Here is a 16,831-nt window from a genome sequence, read left to right on the forward strand (position 1 = left end):
GACCGAGGGCCTGCCAGTCTTCCAGCCAGCACCTGGGGGCGTTCACTCCACACCGTGCAGTCCCACAGCTGACACGCAGGGAGAGACGAGAGACTGCATCCACGCCCCAGACCCGCGATCTTTTTAATTTTAAAGGCAAAGCCCCGCCGGCTAGGCCCCGCCCCGCCCTTCCCGAGCTCCCTGCCCCACTCCCCTTCCCCACCAAGCCCCGTCAGCTGTTCCCCTTGCTCTCGGGTTCCCCGGATTCCTCAGCGGCCGGGCTGGGGGTCTTCATGGTGTCTTCTCCGGCAGGGGTGAGGGTCTGGGGACTGCGCTCCTCCTTTGAGGTCAACCCGCCCGCTGCCTCCTGGTGACAGGAGAAGGGGGAGCGGGTCAAGGATAGCTTAGCGTGGCCCTAACTCCACACTTCCTTCGGGCTGTACCCTCCCCGCCTCCGCCCGACCCTGGGCACTTGGCATATACCCTTCACCCGGGGGCCCTAATTGTTTTCTTCCTTTGCTGCTTGGAGGTTGTCATCCCTACCTTAGGTAGGGGCCCCTCAAGACTAGAGTCCAGGAGTGCGGCCTCGGTCAGCCCCGAGTCGTCATCCATGCTGATGAAGATGGCCGGGGTCTCACACTCAGGCCCCTCCTCCCGGAAATCTATGGTTTCTTCGGGCTGGGGAGGGCCTGGCCGGGTGGAGGAAGAGGACGACGACGAGGGGGCTCCCACTCCTCCTGGCTTCAGCTTCTGTTCCTCCTCTAGCTGACGCTTTAAGGCTTTCTCCTGGGCCAGCCGCAGGCCGATGAGGTCCTGAGGGGGCCGGGGGGCTGGGGCTGGGGCCGGGGCCAGGGCCAAGGGCTCCAGGTCGTCCTGGGGGTGGGGAAAGGCACACAGAAACTCAGAGCGGGGGTATGGGGGCCAGGTCATAGGCTGCTGTCAGAGGATGGTGACAAAGAGCCAGAAAGCACCCTGAGGGAGACAGCAGGGTGGGCATAGGGAGTACATAAGGGGCAACTGTTCCCCCACCTCCCATCCCTTTCAGCAGGAGCCTCCACCAGACAGGTGGCTGAGGTGGGGAGGAGGACAGGGTGGGCCTTGCTGGCTTGGGGGTTGGGGAGCTGTGGGCCCTCACCTCTTCCAGGGGCCCGGCAGGTACTTCCTTGGCCTCTGGCTCCTGCTTGCCACTGGCCTCCAGGATGGTCATGATGGAGTTGGGGATGTGTGCTTGCTAGGGGAAGAGCAGATTGGGGGCTCTATGGAGTGCCCAGACCCGAGACCCCTAGTGGACGCCTCTGAGCTTCTGCAGCAGTGCAGGGCTCCCCTCTGCCCACCCCCATCCAGTCCTCCAGGGCTGAACCCATGGGGCCACCCATCCCACACCCTGGGGTACCTGGTGGGGGGTGAAGGATCGGACGTGGGCCAGCAGGGGCTCCCGGAGCTCTGGGCACTTGTCAAAGACGGCACCCAGCTGCTGGGGTGGCAACTGCAGGATGACCTGGAAACTCTGGGGCTTGGTGCGTTGACAGCACTTGATGAAGCCCTCCCACACCTTGGGATACTTCCACACCTGGACGGGGCAGGGAGGGAGCGGTCCTGAGGGGGTGCACAGGAAGCCACCCCAGAAACTGAAAGAAATTCAAACCTTACCAAGATGGGGCCCAAATCCCTACCATCCAACAGAGTCCTCTGGGCTACCCACAGCCCTGACCTCCAGCCCTCCAGAGGACTTTCTAACGTTCTCTTCCTGATCCCAAGCAGCTGAGGCATGAGGGCAGCCCAGGGAAAGGGGAGAAGAAAACGGAACACCCTTTCATGTGAGCAGTCTCAACTCACTCTCGCAGCAGCCTCAAGGGGTGACTCAGCCCTGCTAAACAGACGAGACCTGGGAAGGTGCGGGGGCTCATCCACGGTCAGGCGGGTACCATGGGGCAGAACTGAGGTTTGAACCCAGGGCTGTCTGAATCTGCACCGCACCTCTAAGCCGGATGTTGCAAAGTGGCAACCTGTGGGCTGAATCTAGTCTGAGCGCTTGAGAATTTTTTTTTAATTTCATCACGATATTTTTAGAAACCCAGATTTCTAGCTTCTCTTGAGAAATGGGCCCATCTTTCAGCTCTAGTATGCATCCTGGCTGGGTGCAGAGGTGGTGGCAAGGGGCACTAGGCCTCTCCTGGGACGCCCACCCGGTGAAGCCTACCACCACCTGTTCCTGCCCTCACGCATCACACTGCCATCTGGAGCCCTGGAGCCGAGTTAGTGACCCCTGTTGGGCTGTACTGTCTTGGCCCAGGGCAGGGCAAAGGGGCTGGCCGGTCTCCTAGAGTGTGCTCTCCTCATCCTGGCTCCCTCTGCAGGGTGGGAGGCAAGCAGGCTGGAAAAGCCCGGAATCCTGCCTCCCATCTATCTTCAGTGTGTCCTGCCGCAGCCCACTGCCTGCAGGACTGGGGCGGCCGGGGGCGGGTTACCTGCTTCATGATGAGGCGGGACAGGATGTTCATGACGAAACCCCCCAAGCGGGGGTACATGGTCAGAGACTGGATGACGGTCCTCATGAGCAGCATGGGCAGGGGGCTCTGCTCCATCAGCTGCTGCATCACCACGGCCAGCACCTCCGATGTGTACACGTTCCGCTCCGCAAAGCACAGGTTGGTGGCTGCGAGGAGGCGGAGAGTGGGCCTGTCCTCTTTGCCCAGCTCCCCTGGGAAGGTGGGAGCCCCACCACCCTTAGAGAGCCTCAGCCCCATTAATGTGCCCACATGAGTGGAGACCTAGCCCTCATTCCTGAAGCTCTGGACGAGAGAGACTTCCTCACCCAGCAGGTCCCTGAGGGGATACTGTGGCCTGGGGTGTTGGTCGAAGGGAAAAGACATGTTCAGTTGCTGGAAGCCCCACGCTGGGCAGAGTGGGCAGACCTTGGCCCTTCTTCTTTGGGGGCAACCCACGGAAAGGCCGAGGCAGGAGAGACAGGTTGCCAATGCCTGGGGGCCCATGCTGGCTTACCCTTCCCACCCCTACCAGAGAGGGAAGGCAATTTTGACTTCCGTAAGACCCCCTGTAGGAGACCAGAGATGCCCTCCACCAGCAGGCTGGTCAAGGGGCTGCCCACTCCCAATCCTGACCAGAGCATAAGGATTTGTGCTGGTGCTGGAGGGATACCAGACGTGGACGCACGTGGGAGGCACAGCACACAAAATAACAAGGGAGGAAGGAGCAAGAGGAGGAAGCCTGGGCAGATGAAGTGCTCCCCAGCTCAACACCCAGTGCCAGGAAGGGCCCAGGGAGGGCCAGCACAATAGGGGCATCCACGAAGGCAGGCAGGCCAGGGCAGGCCTTGGGGTCTGTTCCCTCAGGAATGGGTAGTGGTACCCCAAAATCAGTGGGATCGGCGGTGCTCCAATCCATTGTGTAATGGGGAGACCCCAGGTACTGCCTCTGAACCCCTTCTTCCCCAAACACCACTTGCCATGTGAGTCTGTCAACCAGGAAGTCTTTATTGAGCCAAAAGAGAGGCCCCCAATCCTTGAGAGGCTAATGGAGAACAGGTGTGGGTGCCTATAAGGAATGAGGGGGGCTCCTATAAGGAACAGGGGAAGGATGGAGGCATTGCAGGAACACAGGCAGGAAGGAGACTAGAGCGAGGTAGGGCAAGTATCTAGGCCAAAGGAGCAGAGGAGTGTAGAAGGTAAGGACAGTGTAGAAGCCAGAGTGAACCTACCAGAAACCAAGAAAGCTCCTCCTCCTCCTCCCTTCCAGTTAGTGGCTGGCTCCTGCCTGCTCTGCCTAAAAGGGTCCACAACCAACCCCCCTTTCCCCGCCCCACCCAAGTCTCCCCCTGGGCCTTCCACCCAGCCCTCTAATCCACCCTCCATAGCAGGCGAAGGAGGGGTCCTTTCGAAAGCTCAGCCTGACCCCATACACCTCCCAGGGGCCCTCAAGGTATCAAGTCCAATCTACTGTGGCCTAGGAGACCCTGTGTGGGTGGGGCCCAGGCATGGTATTCTTAATGCTTTTAATCTGACCTCTCCTGACCAGGCCCCTTCCCCTAAACCTCAAGATCTAGTCAGCCTCACCTCTGCAGTTCCAGAACCAGGCCATGCCAGCACATCTCTTGGCCTCTGCAAATACTCTTCCTTTCTCTGGGATCAGTGTCTCCCCTGCTACCTCACCCCTACTCATCTCTCTGTGGTTTCAGCTCAGATGTCCTCTTGGGGCTCCCCTGTCCCAGCTCTGCTCACTGTGGGCTCTTATCATCTGGGGATGGACCGTGAGCCCCAGAGGGCAGGACCAGGGCTATCTCCATCGCTGCTGGGTCCCCAGCACTGCCTGGCACAGGGCTGAGCAGAGGCGCTCACTGAGTTTTCTTTAATTGCTGCACCAGACCACTGGGGCAGGTCCCATTATAGAAAAGCTCACCAGAGAGAGGGTGGCTTTTAAAGGAGTGAATGCCATGAATGAATGCTTATACTATCAGGCATGGGGGATCCAACGGTGCAGAAAACGGGACTGGATTTTGGATCCAGAGCTTATAGTTGAATGGGGTTCCTAGTGCAACCAGGAAAACCACTGGGGCCCAAACAGAGAAACGTACTCTGGGAACTGGCTAGCTTGGGTGCTGGGGACAAACAGCAGGTAGGGAGAGCGGCTGGAAGGTTGCTAGGCGCTCAGCAGCATGGAGGCTGTATGTAGACCTGGGCTTGTAGAAAGAAACAGGTAGGCTTCTAAAGGCCAGGCCTTGATGACGTCTCCAGGCACCTGGCTGCTGGCCACCTGATGACCTGTGGCAAGGCTCTTTTTCTTCCTGGGACTTAATCTGGGTCTGTGGATGGACTTAGTGGGGTGGTGGGGTCTGTGAATCCCCTCAAATTGTGCGCAAGACTGTGTGAGCCTGTCATCCTCGGGAATGGGCCCATAGCTTCCCTGACATCATCAAAGGGGCTATAGCCTGTAAAAGGGCCACTTCTGGGGGCGCCTGGCTGGCTCAGTCGGAGGAGCATGTGACTCTTGATCTCGGGGTCATGAGTTCGAGCCCTATGCTAGATGTAGAGATTACTTAAATAAATAAACAAACAAATGTAAAAAAATAAAAAATAAAAAGGCCACTTCTGGATGCTCAGCTTCGAGACGCTTTTCACTTTACTGTTCTTTCACTAGAGGCCTTAGTCCCTCCTCCGTTGTAGTGTGAGTTTTAGACTTCCACAAGCTCCTCTCTCGACCTAAAAGATTCTGAGAGAACTTGCTGAGGAAGGCCAGGAAGTTAGTCGTCACGGGAGGAGCTATTTTAGGCTAGACAAGCAGCTAAGTGGTGGTGGTTGGGGGGACCCCCTCCCCGCTCTTAAAGAAGAGGACGAATCAAAGGACAGGGGTCTTCTGAGTAGAGGGGGCAACAGTGAGGGCTCCCACCTTGGTGGGAAAGCACGACTTCTGGACCAGAAACCTCCCTCGGGGAGGAGTGGGGGGCAGTGCTGAGGAGAGTTGATGGAGAGAAGTCCTCCTATGGGAGGTGGTGGCCCTGGGACCCAGGGTGCCATGGGCGGGCAGAACTGGCAGAGCTGGATTTCAACTGGGGTCTAGTGGGCTTCAGATTCTGGGTGGTTCCACTACACCACTCAGCTTGTGTGCGGCCCTGAGCAAGTTCCTCAACCTCTCTGGAACCTCCATTTCCTTGTCTGTAAGATGGAAGTCTGCATACTCACCAGGTAACGGGTGGTGTGTGTCGGCAAGCAGGCCTGTAAGGCACTCAGGAGAGCGTGGCTCAGTGTAAGTGCTCGGTAAGTGGTGGCGGCAGCTATTAGGAAACTGCTGGTTGAGGGGAGCTGGCCAGTTTGTCCCCCACCCCCTACCCTGGAGGCACCTTCTCCTGCCTCAACTGGAGCCCGGACCAGACTTGGCATCTACTCCTGGTCCGACAACAGCCCTGGCGTGCTCCATCTGCTCTGCTGCCCCTCTGCCCCCTGCTGGGCCGAGGGCTCTGCTTCCTTCATTCCTCGAGCCAGGGCTGGGGAGGGAGGGGCTCCCCACCTTTCTTGAGGACTACTCTGTGCCAGCGCATAGCAGATGCACCAGTCCCTTGGACGGAGGGAGGGAGGAAAGAGAGGAGGGAGGGAGGGCAAAGGAATGAGGGCAGGTGTCCAGAGCGGAGATGGGGTTGCAGGTGGCACATCTCCAACTCGGCAGATTCCAGCAGGGACATGTGGGTGCCTGAGGTTCTTCCCCGGGTCCGCAGCAGCCAGGCCACTTGGGGCGGGGGGGGGAGCGCCTCACCTTTGATGATGGACTTCATGTCACACTTCACCGAGTCGATGTTGTGCAGTGCGATCAGAAGCTCTCCAGGGTTCAGCGGGGACAAGGCTGAGTTCCCTTCACCTGCAGGGAGGGAGTGGGAAGGGGAAGGAGACAATACGGCGTCTAAGTGAAGAGATATGTCTGGGTCCTGCAGATTAGGGGCGTGGTGACTGAAGATGAGGTGCCCTCTGCTTCAATGGGACTAGGAGGACAGAGGGCTAGAGCAGGGGAAGAAAAAGAGGGGACTGAATGCTACCCCCTCTGGGAAGCCTTCACCTTGCTCTCCTCCTCCCCCACACTGCGTTCCTACCCTTCTAGGGCAACATCGGATGTGGTGCAGCAGTTCCTCGCCCTCCTCCCTGGGCTGTGCCCCCAGAAGGCCGGACCCCCCCCGCCCCCACAGCACAGACATGGGCATTTGCTGGACAGGACAGGCTGGGCCGGGCAACGTGCTCGACGACAGTGCTTAGAGGCAATTCTAGGGGAGATGGCGCTCTGCTGGTGCGGTTTGGAGGGTCCCAAACACTCTTGTGTGGGGGTTTTAAATCACGTGTTATAGGTGCAACAGCCAGCCTCACTCCCCCCCTAGCACCAGCCCCTGGGGTGAGGGGGAGGAGCCCATCCTAGGTCACTGGGTCATTTTTCTATGTTGTAAGTTCTACTTTGCTTCTTTCAACCATGGAAGATGCCACCTACCGTGCTGGGTGCCCAGCAGGCGGTTGAAGACCTCTTTCACCACAATGGGGTTGAGTTTGATGAGCTTTGGCAGGGCCTGGATCACTTCTTTCTGCAGGGGGAGGGCAGGGGAGGCCGGTCAGAGGGCACCCCTATCCCAAATGCTCACCCTGAGGAGGCGAGGAGAAGCTGCGGCCTTGCCACACCCTTGGATACTTCCCTCCTCGAGCTCCCTCTGGTCCCTCGGGGTTGAGCCTTCTCCCTGAGTCACTGGGCCTGACTCAGCCCCAGCCTCATCACTCCCCATCTGAGCCTTCCTGGTGCCACACGCCCCCTGATGGCCCCTGCAGGGGAAGGGTGTCATCATCATTCCCACTTTACACGGGAGAAGACAGGCTCACCAAGGCCCCACAGCCTGTTAGGAATAAGACCTGGGCAGGGGAAACACATTTAGGCCTTGGAACAGGCCTGTGTGTGTGGGTCACTGTGATCCTCACTTGACAGAGAAGAAAACCGAGGCGCAGAGAAGGGGGTGGCCTGCCTGAGGTCACAGAGGATGAAGCAGAGGTGAGACTGCTCCGTAGTCTGATGAGCCCTGGGATGGGCTCAAAAGCGTCTGACATGGGTACCTGGGCACCCATCCCTGCCCTGCCCGTCTTCATCAGTGGGGACACCCGGACATCCAGCTCTGTACCTTCTCCAGTCCATTGAGCACAGGGATGAGAAAGCGGACATCTGGCAATCGCTTGTGGTAGAGATCCCGGACCCGCTTCACCAGCTCTGGGGAGGGCGGGACTGCAGGCAGAAGAGTAAGCAGGGGGCACAGGTGGGGTGAGGGGGAGCACCGAGAGGAAGGAGAAATGGTGGTGGCTGTGTGTGAGGGAAGGGGAGGGCCAACTCCATCCCAGAGCAGGAATCTCTGGCCCCTGGTTTCTCAAATGCATTTAGCAATATACCCAGCAGCTCCGAGGGCCAGGTCTTGGAAAGGGCCCGTGAGGAAGTTCTGGGACATGGAGGAAAAAGCTGAAAGGTGGGGGTCCTGGGAGCACCTTTGTCCGTGAGGCTGTGCAGACATCGTGTGACCAGTGTCTCTGCCCCCTTGGGACAGTTTTCTACCAGCAGGAGCAGCTCCGGTGAGTTCATGCCCATTCCTCGGATCTAGAAGGAAAGAGAGGAATGGCAGGCTGGGGAAGGGGCTGGGTGATGTGCTGAGGACTAGGGGGCCCTAGGGGAGAACTCAGGGAGGCCCAGGTGTCAGAGGCAGGGTGGCTGGGGGGATGATGGGACTCTGGGGCAAGAATTGGAGACAGAAAGAGTAGATCTTAAAAGTTCTCATCACTAGAGAAAAAACAAATGACGTGAGGTGATGGACGTTAACTAATCTTCTGCAATATATATATATGTCCCCAAACATGTTTTACACCTCACGCAAACACAAGGCTGTGTGTCAATCATACCTCAGTGAACCTGGGGGAAAACAGAACTGGTGGCGGGGTTCAGGGACCTGGGGGAAACGTGGGGAAGGTGGGAAGAGGCAGGGCGGCAGCATCTGACCTTCCTCTACCCCACCTCACAAGGGTATAGACTCGCTGTAGCTCCCAAGCCCTCACCAGCACTGGCTGCCTACTTAGCAGGAGGGGCCCTTTCTGTCACTTCTGACCTAACCCGACCTCTGATGCCCAACCTGCCCTCCAATTCCTCGGTGAAGACTTTTCAGGCTTCTAAAGGCATCAGTGACAGCCAGAGCCCCGCGTGGCGGCCTGCTCAGATCAGGGCTCGACCTGCGTCTGCAGCCTTCCCCACTCCGTGGGCAACAAGTGCAGGGAGCACCGGGCCAGGCTGTGAGGGCTCATGCCCTCCTCTGCCAACAAACGTTTATAATGGTCCGTGGAACTGGCAGTCTGTGCCCTCCAGGAGCTCACTGAAAACAGGGGGAAGACACCGCTGAATCCGGGTGGCGGGTATTTGGGGGTGAGCCTACCAGACTCTCTCCTTTTGTTTATGTTGGAAATTTTCCGTAATAAAAAAAGCAGGGACAGAGAAATATAAAAAAAGTGGTTTCCAATCCAGCTGCAGATTGGAAGGGCAGAGAGTAGGAATTTCAGGTGCCAGTTGCTTTTCATGTGGGTGACCTTGGGGCTCCGGAGAGAGCGGCAGGCGGGACTTGTGTAATGACAACTAAAGACTCCCACTGGCCAGGCAAGGGAAGGCCAGCTCCTAGATGGTGAGAGCGACACAGACGTTTACATGTAGGAGCTCATGGAGCTCCTGCAGCAAGCTTGGGAGACAGAATCAGCCTCCCCATTTTTACTGAAGAGGGGCCAGTTTGCACAGCGAGAAAGTGAGAGGCAGAATGTGGACCCGGGTCTGCCCAACTCCAGCCTAGTAATTGCAGGGCGACCCTGCTGTCCTTTCATTGGCAGATGCGGCAGGTGGACCACCCACAAGCCCCAGCGCCACGGGACCCAGGGTGGCACCCATTGGTGCTGAGCCCATGCCAAGGTGGAGATACTAGGGGAAGGGCTAGAGTTGGGGCCTTAGCCCTGCCCACAGATGGGCAGAGCCTGGTGGGCTCAGGGGCCTCACCGGCTGTTCGATGACCCTCAGCACCGTCCGCTTGATGTCGGCGATGGCCTCCGTGTACACGGCTGCCAGTTCGTGGATGAGCTTGTGGTTCTGAGGCAGGAGAGCCAGGTAGAGGTACAGACACTGCTTTACGGTCTCCTCGGTCCAGGGCGCCGCCACCTCTGATAGGGCAGGGAGCGGGGATCAGGGACCACTCTCCTCCCGACCGTCTCCCACCCTCAGTGTCTGTCCCTTCTTTGGGAGGCAGCACAGAAGGGAGACAGGCCCAGGAAGCAAACTGTTCCAGGGCAGGAAGCCAAGCATCAGGGAAATGGGGTGGGACCAGGACTGCTCCCCTTTTAGAAGCCTCTGCACTGAAGTCCCACCTCGTCTCTGCCCATCAATCCACAGGGCAGCCAGATGGATCTTTCCGAAGGCAAGTTCTGACCCTGTCCTTCTCCTGCTCCGTGCTCCCACAATTACCCTATGCTCACGATAAATCCCCTCTAGGAGCGCACCCCCCTCCCCCGGGGACTCCCTGCTCTGGCCACATCCTCCTTCTGACAGCACCCCCTGAGCCCGCACAGGTCCCTTCGCACATGTCACTCCTTTGCCTGCAATGCTCTTGCCTAACTCCCCTCTCTGTATCTCCTCATCCTCTGGGTCTCACGCAACCAGTGTCTCTCCTGGGAGGTCTTCCGGGCACCCGGGCTGTGCCAGGGCTCCTGTTCTCCCAGAAGGCCATGTGCTTTCCGTCACAGCCTGAACCTTGCAGGTTTCTTTAATTTTAATTTTTTTTTAAAGGAAGCTCCATGCCCAACATGGGGCTTAAGCTCACGACCCCCAGATCAAGAGCTGCATGTTCCACTGACTGAGCCAGCCAGGCACCCCTGAACCTTCCAGGTTAATGGTCCGTTCCCTGGGGCTTGGGTCTCCCCATCTGTAATTCTGAGGGACCTGGGGCTTTGATGAAGGAATGGGCCTATGCCTGGCCCCTCCTGGAACCCCATCGCTGGCTAGCTCTCCTTGTCCTCTGGCTCTCAGCCCTCCATCTCCAGGATGCTCTCCCTGACCCCTAGGGCTGAGGTGAGAGGCCCCTCTGGACTCTCGCAGTCCCTAGGCCTGCTTGGTCTGGTCATCATTGCCTGGCTGTCTTCCCTAGTAGGCTGAGCAGGGCTCAGCTTCAATCCAGCTCCATTCCCCCAGGGCCTGGCCCAGAGCCTGGGATCCAGCAGGTGCTCAATATGCATCTGATGAAGCTGCACCAAACCTGTATCCTTGTCGGCTCCAAACAGCACGGATGGCGGGTTGGGGTGCACCAGGAGTTGCAGGTAGTTGAGGGCAAATTTCTCCACATACTCTCGCAGCTGCTCCTTCTCATACATGCGCTTGATGAACAGTAGGGCCTGGGAACGCACCTGAAGAGAGAGTGCGGGCAAGATGGTGGACGGGGAGACCGCTGTTCTGAGCTTGGCAGGACCAGTGGGAAAACAAGCCCAAGACTGAGAAAGGCCTGGTCTACCTGAGTCATCTGTGCCCAACGCTGATCGCTGGCTTGGGGGAGTGGTTTCCTGGCCCAAGTCAGGGCCTGCATCACCTCTCCATCTACCTGCTCAGCCCCATCCCTTACTGTCTCTTGCCTTGCTTGCTACGTTCCAACCAGAATGAACTTTCCTTAGTTCCTCAAAAGTGACAGCATTCTCCTTGGCTTTGAGACTTGGCACAAAAGGTTCCCACTGCCTAGAATGCCCATCACTGGCTCTATCCCATTTTACTCAGACATCACCGGCTGGGAGCCCTGAGAACAGGGACTGTTCCTGGGCACTGCTTTGGCCCCAACAGCACCAAAGGCCCAAGCCAGAGCCAGAGTCCGCAGTGAGGGCCTGCTGAATGAATGGACACATGACACCAGGAGAGGAGGTGGCAAAACAGTTGGGCAGGGGTGGGTCCAGGGCCCTTGCAATCACACATGCACACACCTTGCTCCCTCTGTTCGGTCACACCCATCTACTCCTATTTCAGGTCTTGGCTCACCTGCACTCTCCTCCAGAAGCCTTCCTTAAGCCCCGCCCATCCCCCGGGGGGGGCCATGTAGGTCAGGCCCCTCCCCAGGGCCCCCACACTAAGTGCGCCACTCTGGTGCTGCCCCACTCCCTGGGCGGGCTGTGTCCCCACTGCTCGCTGACAGGCCACACGGCTCCTCTCCTGTTAGCTCCCCCGCCAGGCCCCAGCACAGCACCAGGCCCTACGGGGCTCCCCAACATGGGTGGAGTAGGAGAGAGAAGGGGACTGCCCTTCCTGGGAGGATGAGTGTATCCATGTGTATATTCTAGGCAGCTTCATGCCACCACAGATGAAAAGGCATCCACCACCAAAACACTACAGCAGGAAGGGCATTAGGCCCAGAGAGGACATTCAGGGGCATGTGGAAGAGGCTGGGCTAGGCGCTCGGCACAGAGGAAGGGCGGTCGGCCCAGTGCAGGGTGGCAAGGGGTCACCTTGTCCTTCTCGTGGGAGCTGAGGTCTAGCAGAACATGCAGATACTGGAACTGGCGGGACGGGCGCTTGAAGATCAGGTCTCGAAGAGTGGACATGCCCAGGTAAGTGCGACTCTGTGGCAGAAGGGAGGGACACCAGAGCTCAGCCCACCTGCAGTGTGCCCCTGGGATGTCTTCCTTGCCTCCCTCAGATCCGGTCCTGGACAAAAGGACTGGGTCCCTCACAGAGTCCCCTGCCACCAGGTCTAGGCTGTGTGCCCCTCAGACCCCCGACACAGGCCCCTGTCTCCCTGCAGGGCTCCTGCATGCATCACGGTGCTAGGGACAGAGAGAGATGGGCTGACTGTCCTTACCTCATCCTCGCAGTACTTGCGAATCACCTCCAGGGCACTCTCGGTGATCAGTGGCGCCTCCAGCACAACCTTAGTGAAGATCCTGCCAGAGACGAAGGGGGAGGGAATGGCTATGGCGGAGAAGCTTCCCAGTCCTGCTGGAGCTTGGAGCCGGCAGGGCTGCCCCTCTCATATAGCCTGCTCAACTCCCAGGGAACAGAGCTTTGGAGGTAGATGGAGCCGGGTTCAAACGCTGACAGCTGGGTGACTTAGGCAGAGACTCTACCTCTCTGAAGCTCGGTTCTCCCCTTCGTCAAAGGGGATTCCTAACCTTACTCATTTACTACAGTAATGGAAGGGAATGATGGGGAGTGGGGAACGGTACTGCTTTTCAGATGTGGTGGCCAAAAATGGCTGCTCTGAGGTAACACTGAGTTGACACTGGGGGATGAGAAAGAGCCAGCCATGCGAAGAGTTGGGGGAAGAGCATTCCAGGTACAGAAATAGGAACTGCCAAGTTGGCATGTTCAAGGGTCAGAAGACAGAAGGCCAATGTGGCTAAAGTCTGGGGACAGAGGAGTAGGGGGGCAGAATAAGAAGGTAAAGAGGTTGGTAGGAATTGGGTTACGCAGGTCTCATAGGGCACAGAAGGAAGGCTGCATTTTATCCCAAGAGCGATGGAGAACCATGGAAGGTTTTTAGTGGGTAACAACAAGACCGTATTTACATTCTAAAATGTCGCCCAGGCTGCTGTGTGGAGAATGGATCAGTAGGAGGTCGAGAACAAGGAGGAAGCTACAGGAGCAATTCAGGTGAGAGATGAGGCTGGAGAGAAGTCAACCTCGGAAACAAGCCTATGAGGCTAGGCACTGTAACCTACAAGAACGGAGGCTCAGAGGGCACGCAGCAGAGTGGAGAATAAGCCCAGGGAGTGGGCCCCAGAGCACACCCGGAACCTGCCTTGCACGTGCCTCCAGAGAGCAGGGAGAGCAGGGAGTCTCGGGGGATGGGAATGAGGCCTTCGGTGGTGAGGAGGGAGGTGATGAGAAACCACAAAAGAAAGGCAGGACACAGGAGAGTGCAGGGCGGTCCCCCTCACCCATCCTTCTGGTCTGGCTTCTCCTGCAGGCCGGAGAGCAGGCGGATGAGGCAGTCCTCGTACTTGTCCAGGGTGCCCGAGGCACCGGCCGCCAGGTAGGCGTTGTACTCCTGGTACAGCCAGGCGAAGGCCAAGTCCAGGCGGGCCCGCACATCCTCCAGGATGAAGGAAAGGACCTCCGCCTTCAGGCCCGAGTCAAACTGCGTCACCAGGCTGGCCAGGATCTTTATGCGCACCTGACAGGAGAGTGGGTGTACATATGGGTATGGGAATGGGAGGCAATCCCAGGCACCTCGTGATCATGCCTTACAAGTCTTCCTGCCCAGGTTCAGGGACCCCCACTAAAGACCTGGTGTTAAGTGAGGAAGGCAAGCTGAGGAAGTTTATACCCCACAGGAATCATTTGTGTGGGAGGGAAAAAAAAGCAGGGGGGGAGTCAATCATCATAGAACAAAACTGAATTTGTAAAAGTAGTATCTACATACTTAGGTACACAGAGAAAGATCCTGAAGGCTTCCTCTAATTTGTACATTGGTCATCTTGGAGGAGGGGGATGGGATGTGGGTGGGGGCCAAGGAAGACTTATGGTACCTCTATGGCCTAGAAATATCTTTTTAACAGAAAGAGTTAAAGTTTTATATACTTCTTGGTTAATTAAAATTAAACTTCAAAAAAAATGGGGAAAAAGTCGCTTGGCTGAGGTTACGATGCCAGTGCATGGCAGAATCGGGATTTAGACCTGGCCATCTAAATCTCAACAATAATAAGAAAAGCACTATTAAGCACCAGGAAGAAAGAACCCAGCAGCAGCCCTCACTTGCAGGGCTTTCCCGGGCAGCCAGCTCTGTGCTGAGTGAGAGCCGTGCGTGTCCATGCATTTCCTCCTCATCACCATGTGGAGCTGCTGCTGCCACCTCCGTTTCAAGGAGGACAGAAGAGAGGCGTGGAGGGCTGGTGTGCAGCCCAGCTGGGACCCGGAGCCAGGGAGCTTTGAGCCCGGGGCCGTATCTTTCCTGGGCTGTGAGGCAGGCTCGTGGGGAGAGGGTCTGGAAGCATGGGCCAGGGAGACAGGGGCACACCTGGGCTGCCCCGCTGCAGGCCACAGCCTTCTCCGCCCGAAGGATCCGCTTCACGGCGCCCAGCTTCATAGCCTCCACCTGGGTGTCCGTCAGGGGCTTCAGCACATCGCTCAGGCGGAAGATTTTCTTGCGCCCACCAGCGCCCGCTAGCCTATGTGAAAGAGTAGGGACAGGGACACGGTGACTCAAAACGTCCTTTCTGGAGCCCAGGTCCACCCCAGGCCATACACCGCCACCGCCACCATACTGCCTTTCTAACTCTCCTGTGACTCAGGCATGGCAAGGTGCAGGGTAATGAGAAAGAAGGTGCCATTTTGTTTTTGCAAAGCGTGTCTCAGGGAATGCTTCTCTGAGGAGGCTGTGTGGGAGTGCAGATCTGAATGAAGCAAGAGGACGAGACACACAGATATCTGGGAGATGAGCTTTCCAGGTAGAGAGAACAGAAAGTGCAAAGGCCTTCCAGTGGGGACCTGCCTGGCCGTTCAAGGAGAACCAAGGGGCCAGTGTGACTGGAGTGAGGGGAATGGAGAGCTTGGAGGGCAGATCAGGCACAGCCCAGGTCTTGGAGGGGGGCAGGGACTGGCTAGATTTTTTGGTCTGTAAGGGGGATAATAATGAAGAGGAGGATGATAACAACCAGTAGCACTTACGACATATTAGGAATCATGCTAAATACTTTATATCAAATTCACTTCCAACCTCAGGAGTTATCTAATTTAATGATCTGTCACTGTAAACTCATTTAACTCTCCCTTGATCCTTAGAGGGAGATACTATCATCCCAACTTTAGACGTAAGTAAGGATGGGGGCATTTTTATGTAAAAGAAAACAACAATTAAGGCTTGGTGGTTATGGCACTGACTCTGGAATCAGACAGATCCTCATCCAGCCCTAGCTGTTTATCTGTCTTTGTCGGTCTGTCTTTAACACACGCACACACATGTGCATGCACACACCAAAAACCAGGCCTTCAGTCCTTAACCTGCACCTACCCGGGGACTCACCGGGGCTGTGTGACAGGGATGATGGGCTCTGGCCTCCTCTTGGCCTGAGGCGCCTCCTCCTCCAGAGTAGACATGGAGCTCAGGGAGCCCACCACTGAGATGGCCTGGCCCTGGGCTGACAGGCGTCGCTTGATCAGGACACTCTCTGGCTTCACCACCTTCTCCTCCTTGGGCTCCTCCTTGCACTGTTTGGTCTGCTCCACACCTGAGGGGGAGGTAGCAAATAGGCTCCAGGAACGTCACACCCCCTTGCTCCCATCCTGTGTGCTGGGCTCTATTCTAAGCCTTGTACACACAAAGCTCATCTAAATCTGCAAAACTCCATTCTGAAACAGGCACACTTTTTATCGCCACTTTGCATATAACCAAGGCTCAAACTAGATAAGCCATTTCCTGCGGGTGGGGGCACCAAATGGCACAGCCACGTTGGAACACTGATGAGCAGCTTCTAATAGCACTGAAAATACCCTAACCTATGACCCAACAACTCCACTCATCGGTATATACCCAAGATAAACAAGGACATGTGTACACCGAAACACTTGTACACACCAACTACACTCAAAAAAACCAACCAAGCAAAAACAAAACCAAAACCAACAACCCTGCCCCCAAACCCAAGCAAACCCCAAAAAACACTTGTACAGCTTCATTCACAACAGTCAAAAACTGGACATAAGCCACAGGTCAATCAACAGAAGAGTGTATAAGCAAACAATGGCCTATTTGCATAAAGAAATACTACTGAGCAATACAAAGTAAACCACTGGGTCACACAACGTGAATGCATCTCAAAAATTTATGCTGAGTGGGCGCCTGGGTGGCTCAGTTGGTTAAGCGACTGCCTTCGGCTCAGGTCATGATCCCGGAGTGCCGGGATCGAGTCCCGCATCGGACTCCCTGCTCAGCGGGGGGTCTGCTTCCCCCTCTGTCCTCTTCCCTCTCGTGCTCTCTGTCTCTCATTCTCTCTCTCTCTCTCAAATAAATAAAAAAAAAAATTAAACCATCAATTCATTGAAATTCCAATCTCAATCTCAATAGGATTCTTTCTGGAAGTAGAAAAGCAGCTGCTACAATCCATCTAGAAGAGAAAAGGTGTAAGAACGGTAAAGACAGGGGGCGCCTGGGTGGCTCAGTTGGTTAAGCGACTGCCTTCGGCTCAGGTCATGATCCTGGAGTCCCGGGATCGAGTCCCGCATCGGGCTCCCTGCTCGGCGGGGAGTCTGCTTCTCCCTCTGACCCTCCTCCCTCTCATGCTCTCTGTCTCTCATTCTCTCTCTCGCAAATAAATAAAATCTTAAAAAAAAAAAAAAA

The 16,831-nt window shown here is 56.8% G+C and overlaps 1 protein-coding gene across 3 annotated transcripts in view; it reads right to left on the minus strand.

Annotated features, from left to right (window-relative positions):
- Nucleotides 1-100: 100 nt before the first annotated feature.
- SYMPK (symplekin scaffold protein) overlaps nucleotides 101-16,831 on the minus strand; it is a 36,176-nt gene continuing 19,445 nt past the window's right edge. For all 3 annotated transcript variants that reach the window (XM_081807125.1, XM_081807124.1, XM_081807126.1), the window contains 16 exons: nucleotides 15,518-15,722; nucleotides 14,513-14,663; nucleotides 13,434-13,669; nucleotides 12,356-12,437; nucleotides 12,003-12,116; nucleotides 10,775-10,922; nucleotides 9,526-9,686; nucleotides 7,989-8,097; nucleotides 7,634-7,734; nucleotides 6,961-7,051; nucleotides 6,244-6,345; nucleotides 2,448-2,635; nucleotides 1,373-1,549; nucleotides 1,115-1,210; nucleotides 523-852; nucleotides 101-346 (listed from right to left, as the gene is read on the minus strand). In XM_081807125.1, coding sequence (XP_081663251.1) covers nucleotides 212-346; nucleotides 523-852; nucleotides 1,115-1,210; nucleotides 1,373-1,549; nucleotides 2,448-2,635; nucleotides 6,244-6,345; nucleotides 6,961-7,051; nucleotides 7,634-7,734; nucleotides 7,989-8,097; nucleotides 9,526-9,686; nucleotides 10,775-10,922; nucleotides 12,003-12,116; nucleotides 12,356-12,437; nucleotides 13,434-13,669; nucleotides 14,513-14,663; nucleotides 15,518-15,722 — 2,426 coding nt within the window. In that variant the 3' untranslated portion in view covers nucleotides 101-211. The remainder of the gene's footprint in view (nucleotides 347-522; nucleotides 853-1,114; nucleotides 1,211-1,372; nucleotides 1,550-2,447; nucleotides 2,636-6,243; nucleotides 6,346-6,960; nucleotides 7,052-7,633; nucleotides 7,735-7,988; nucleotides 8,098-9,525; nucleotides 9,687-10,774; nucleotides 10,923-12,002; nucleotides 12,117-12,355; nucleotides 12,438-13,433; nucleotides 13,670-14,512; nucleotides 14,664-15,517; nucleotides 15,723-16,831) is intronic.

The sequence above is a fragment of the Leptonychotes weddellii genome, chromosome 16 (assembly GCF_054177405.1).
Source record: "Leptonychotes weddellii isolate Sample4059 chromosome 16, ASM5417740v2, whole genome shotgun sequence".
Lineage (NCBI taxonomy): Eukaryota > Metazoa > Chordata > Mammalia > Carnivora > Phocidae > Leptonychotes > Leptonychotes weddellii.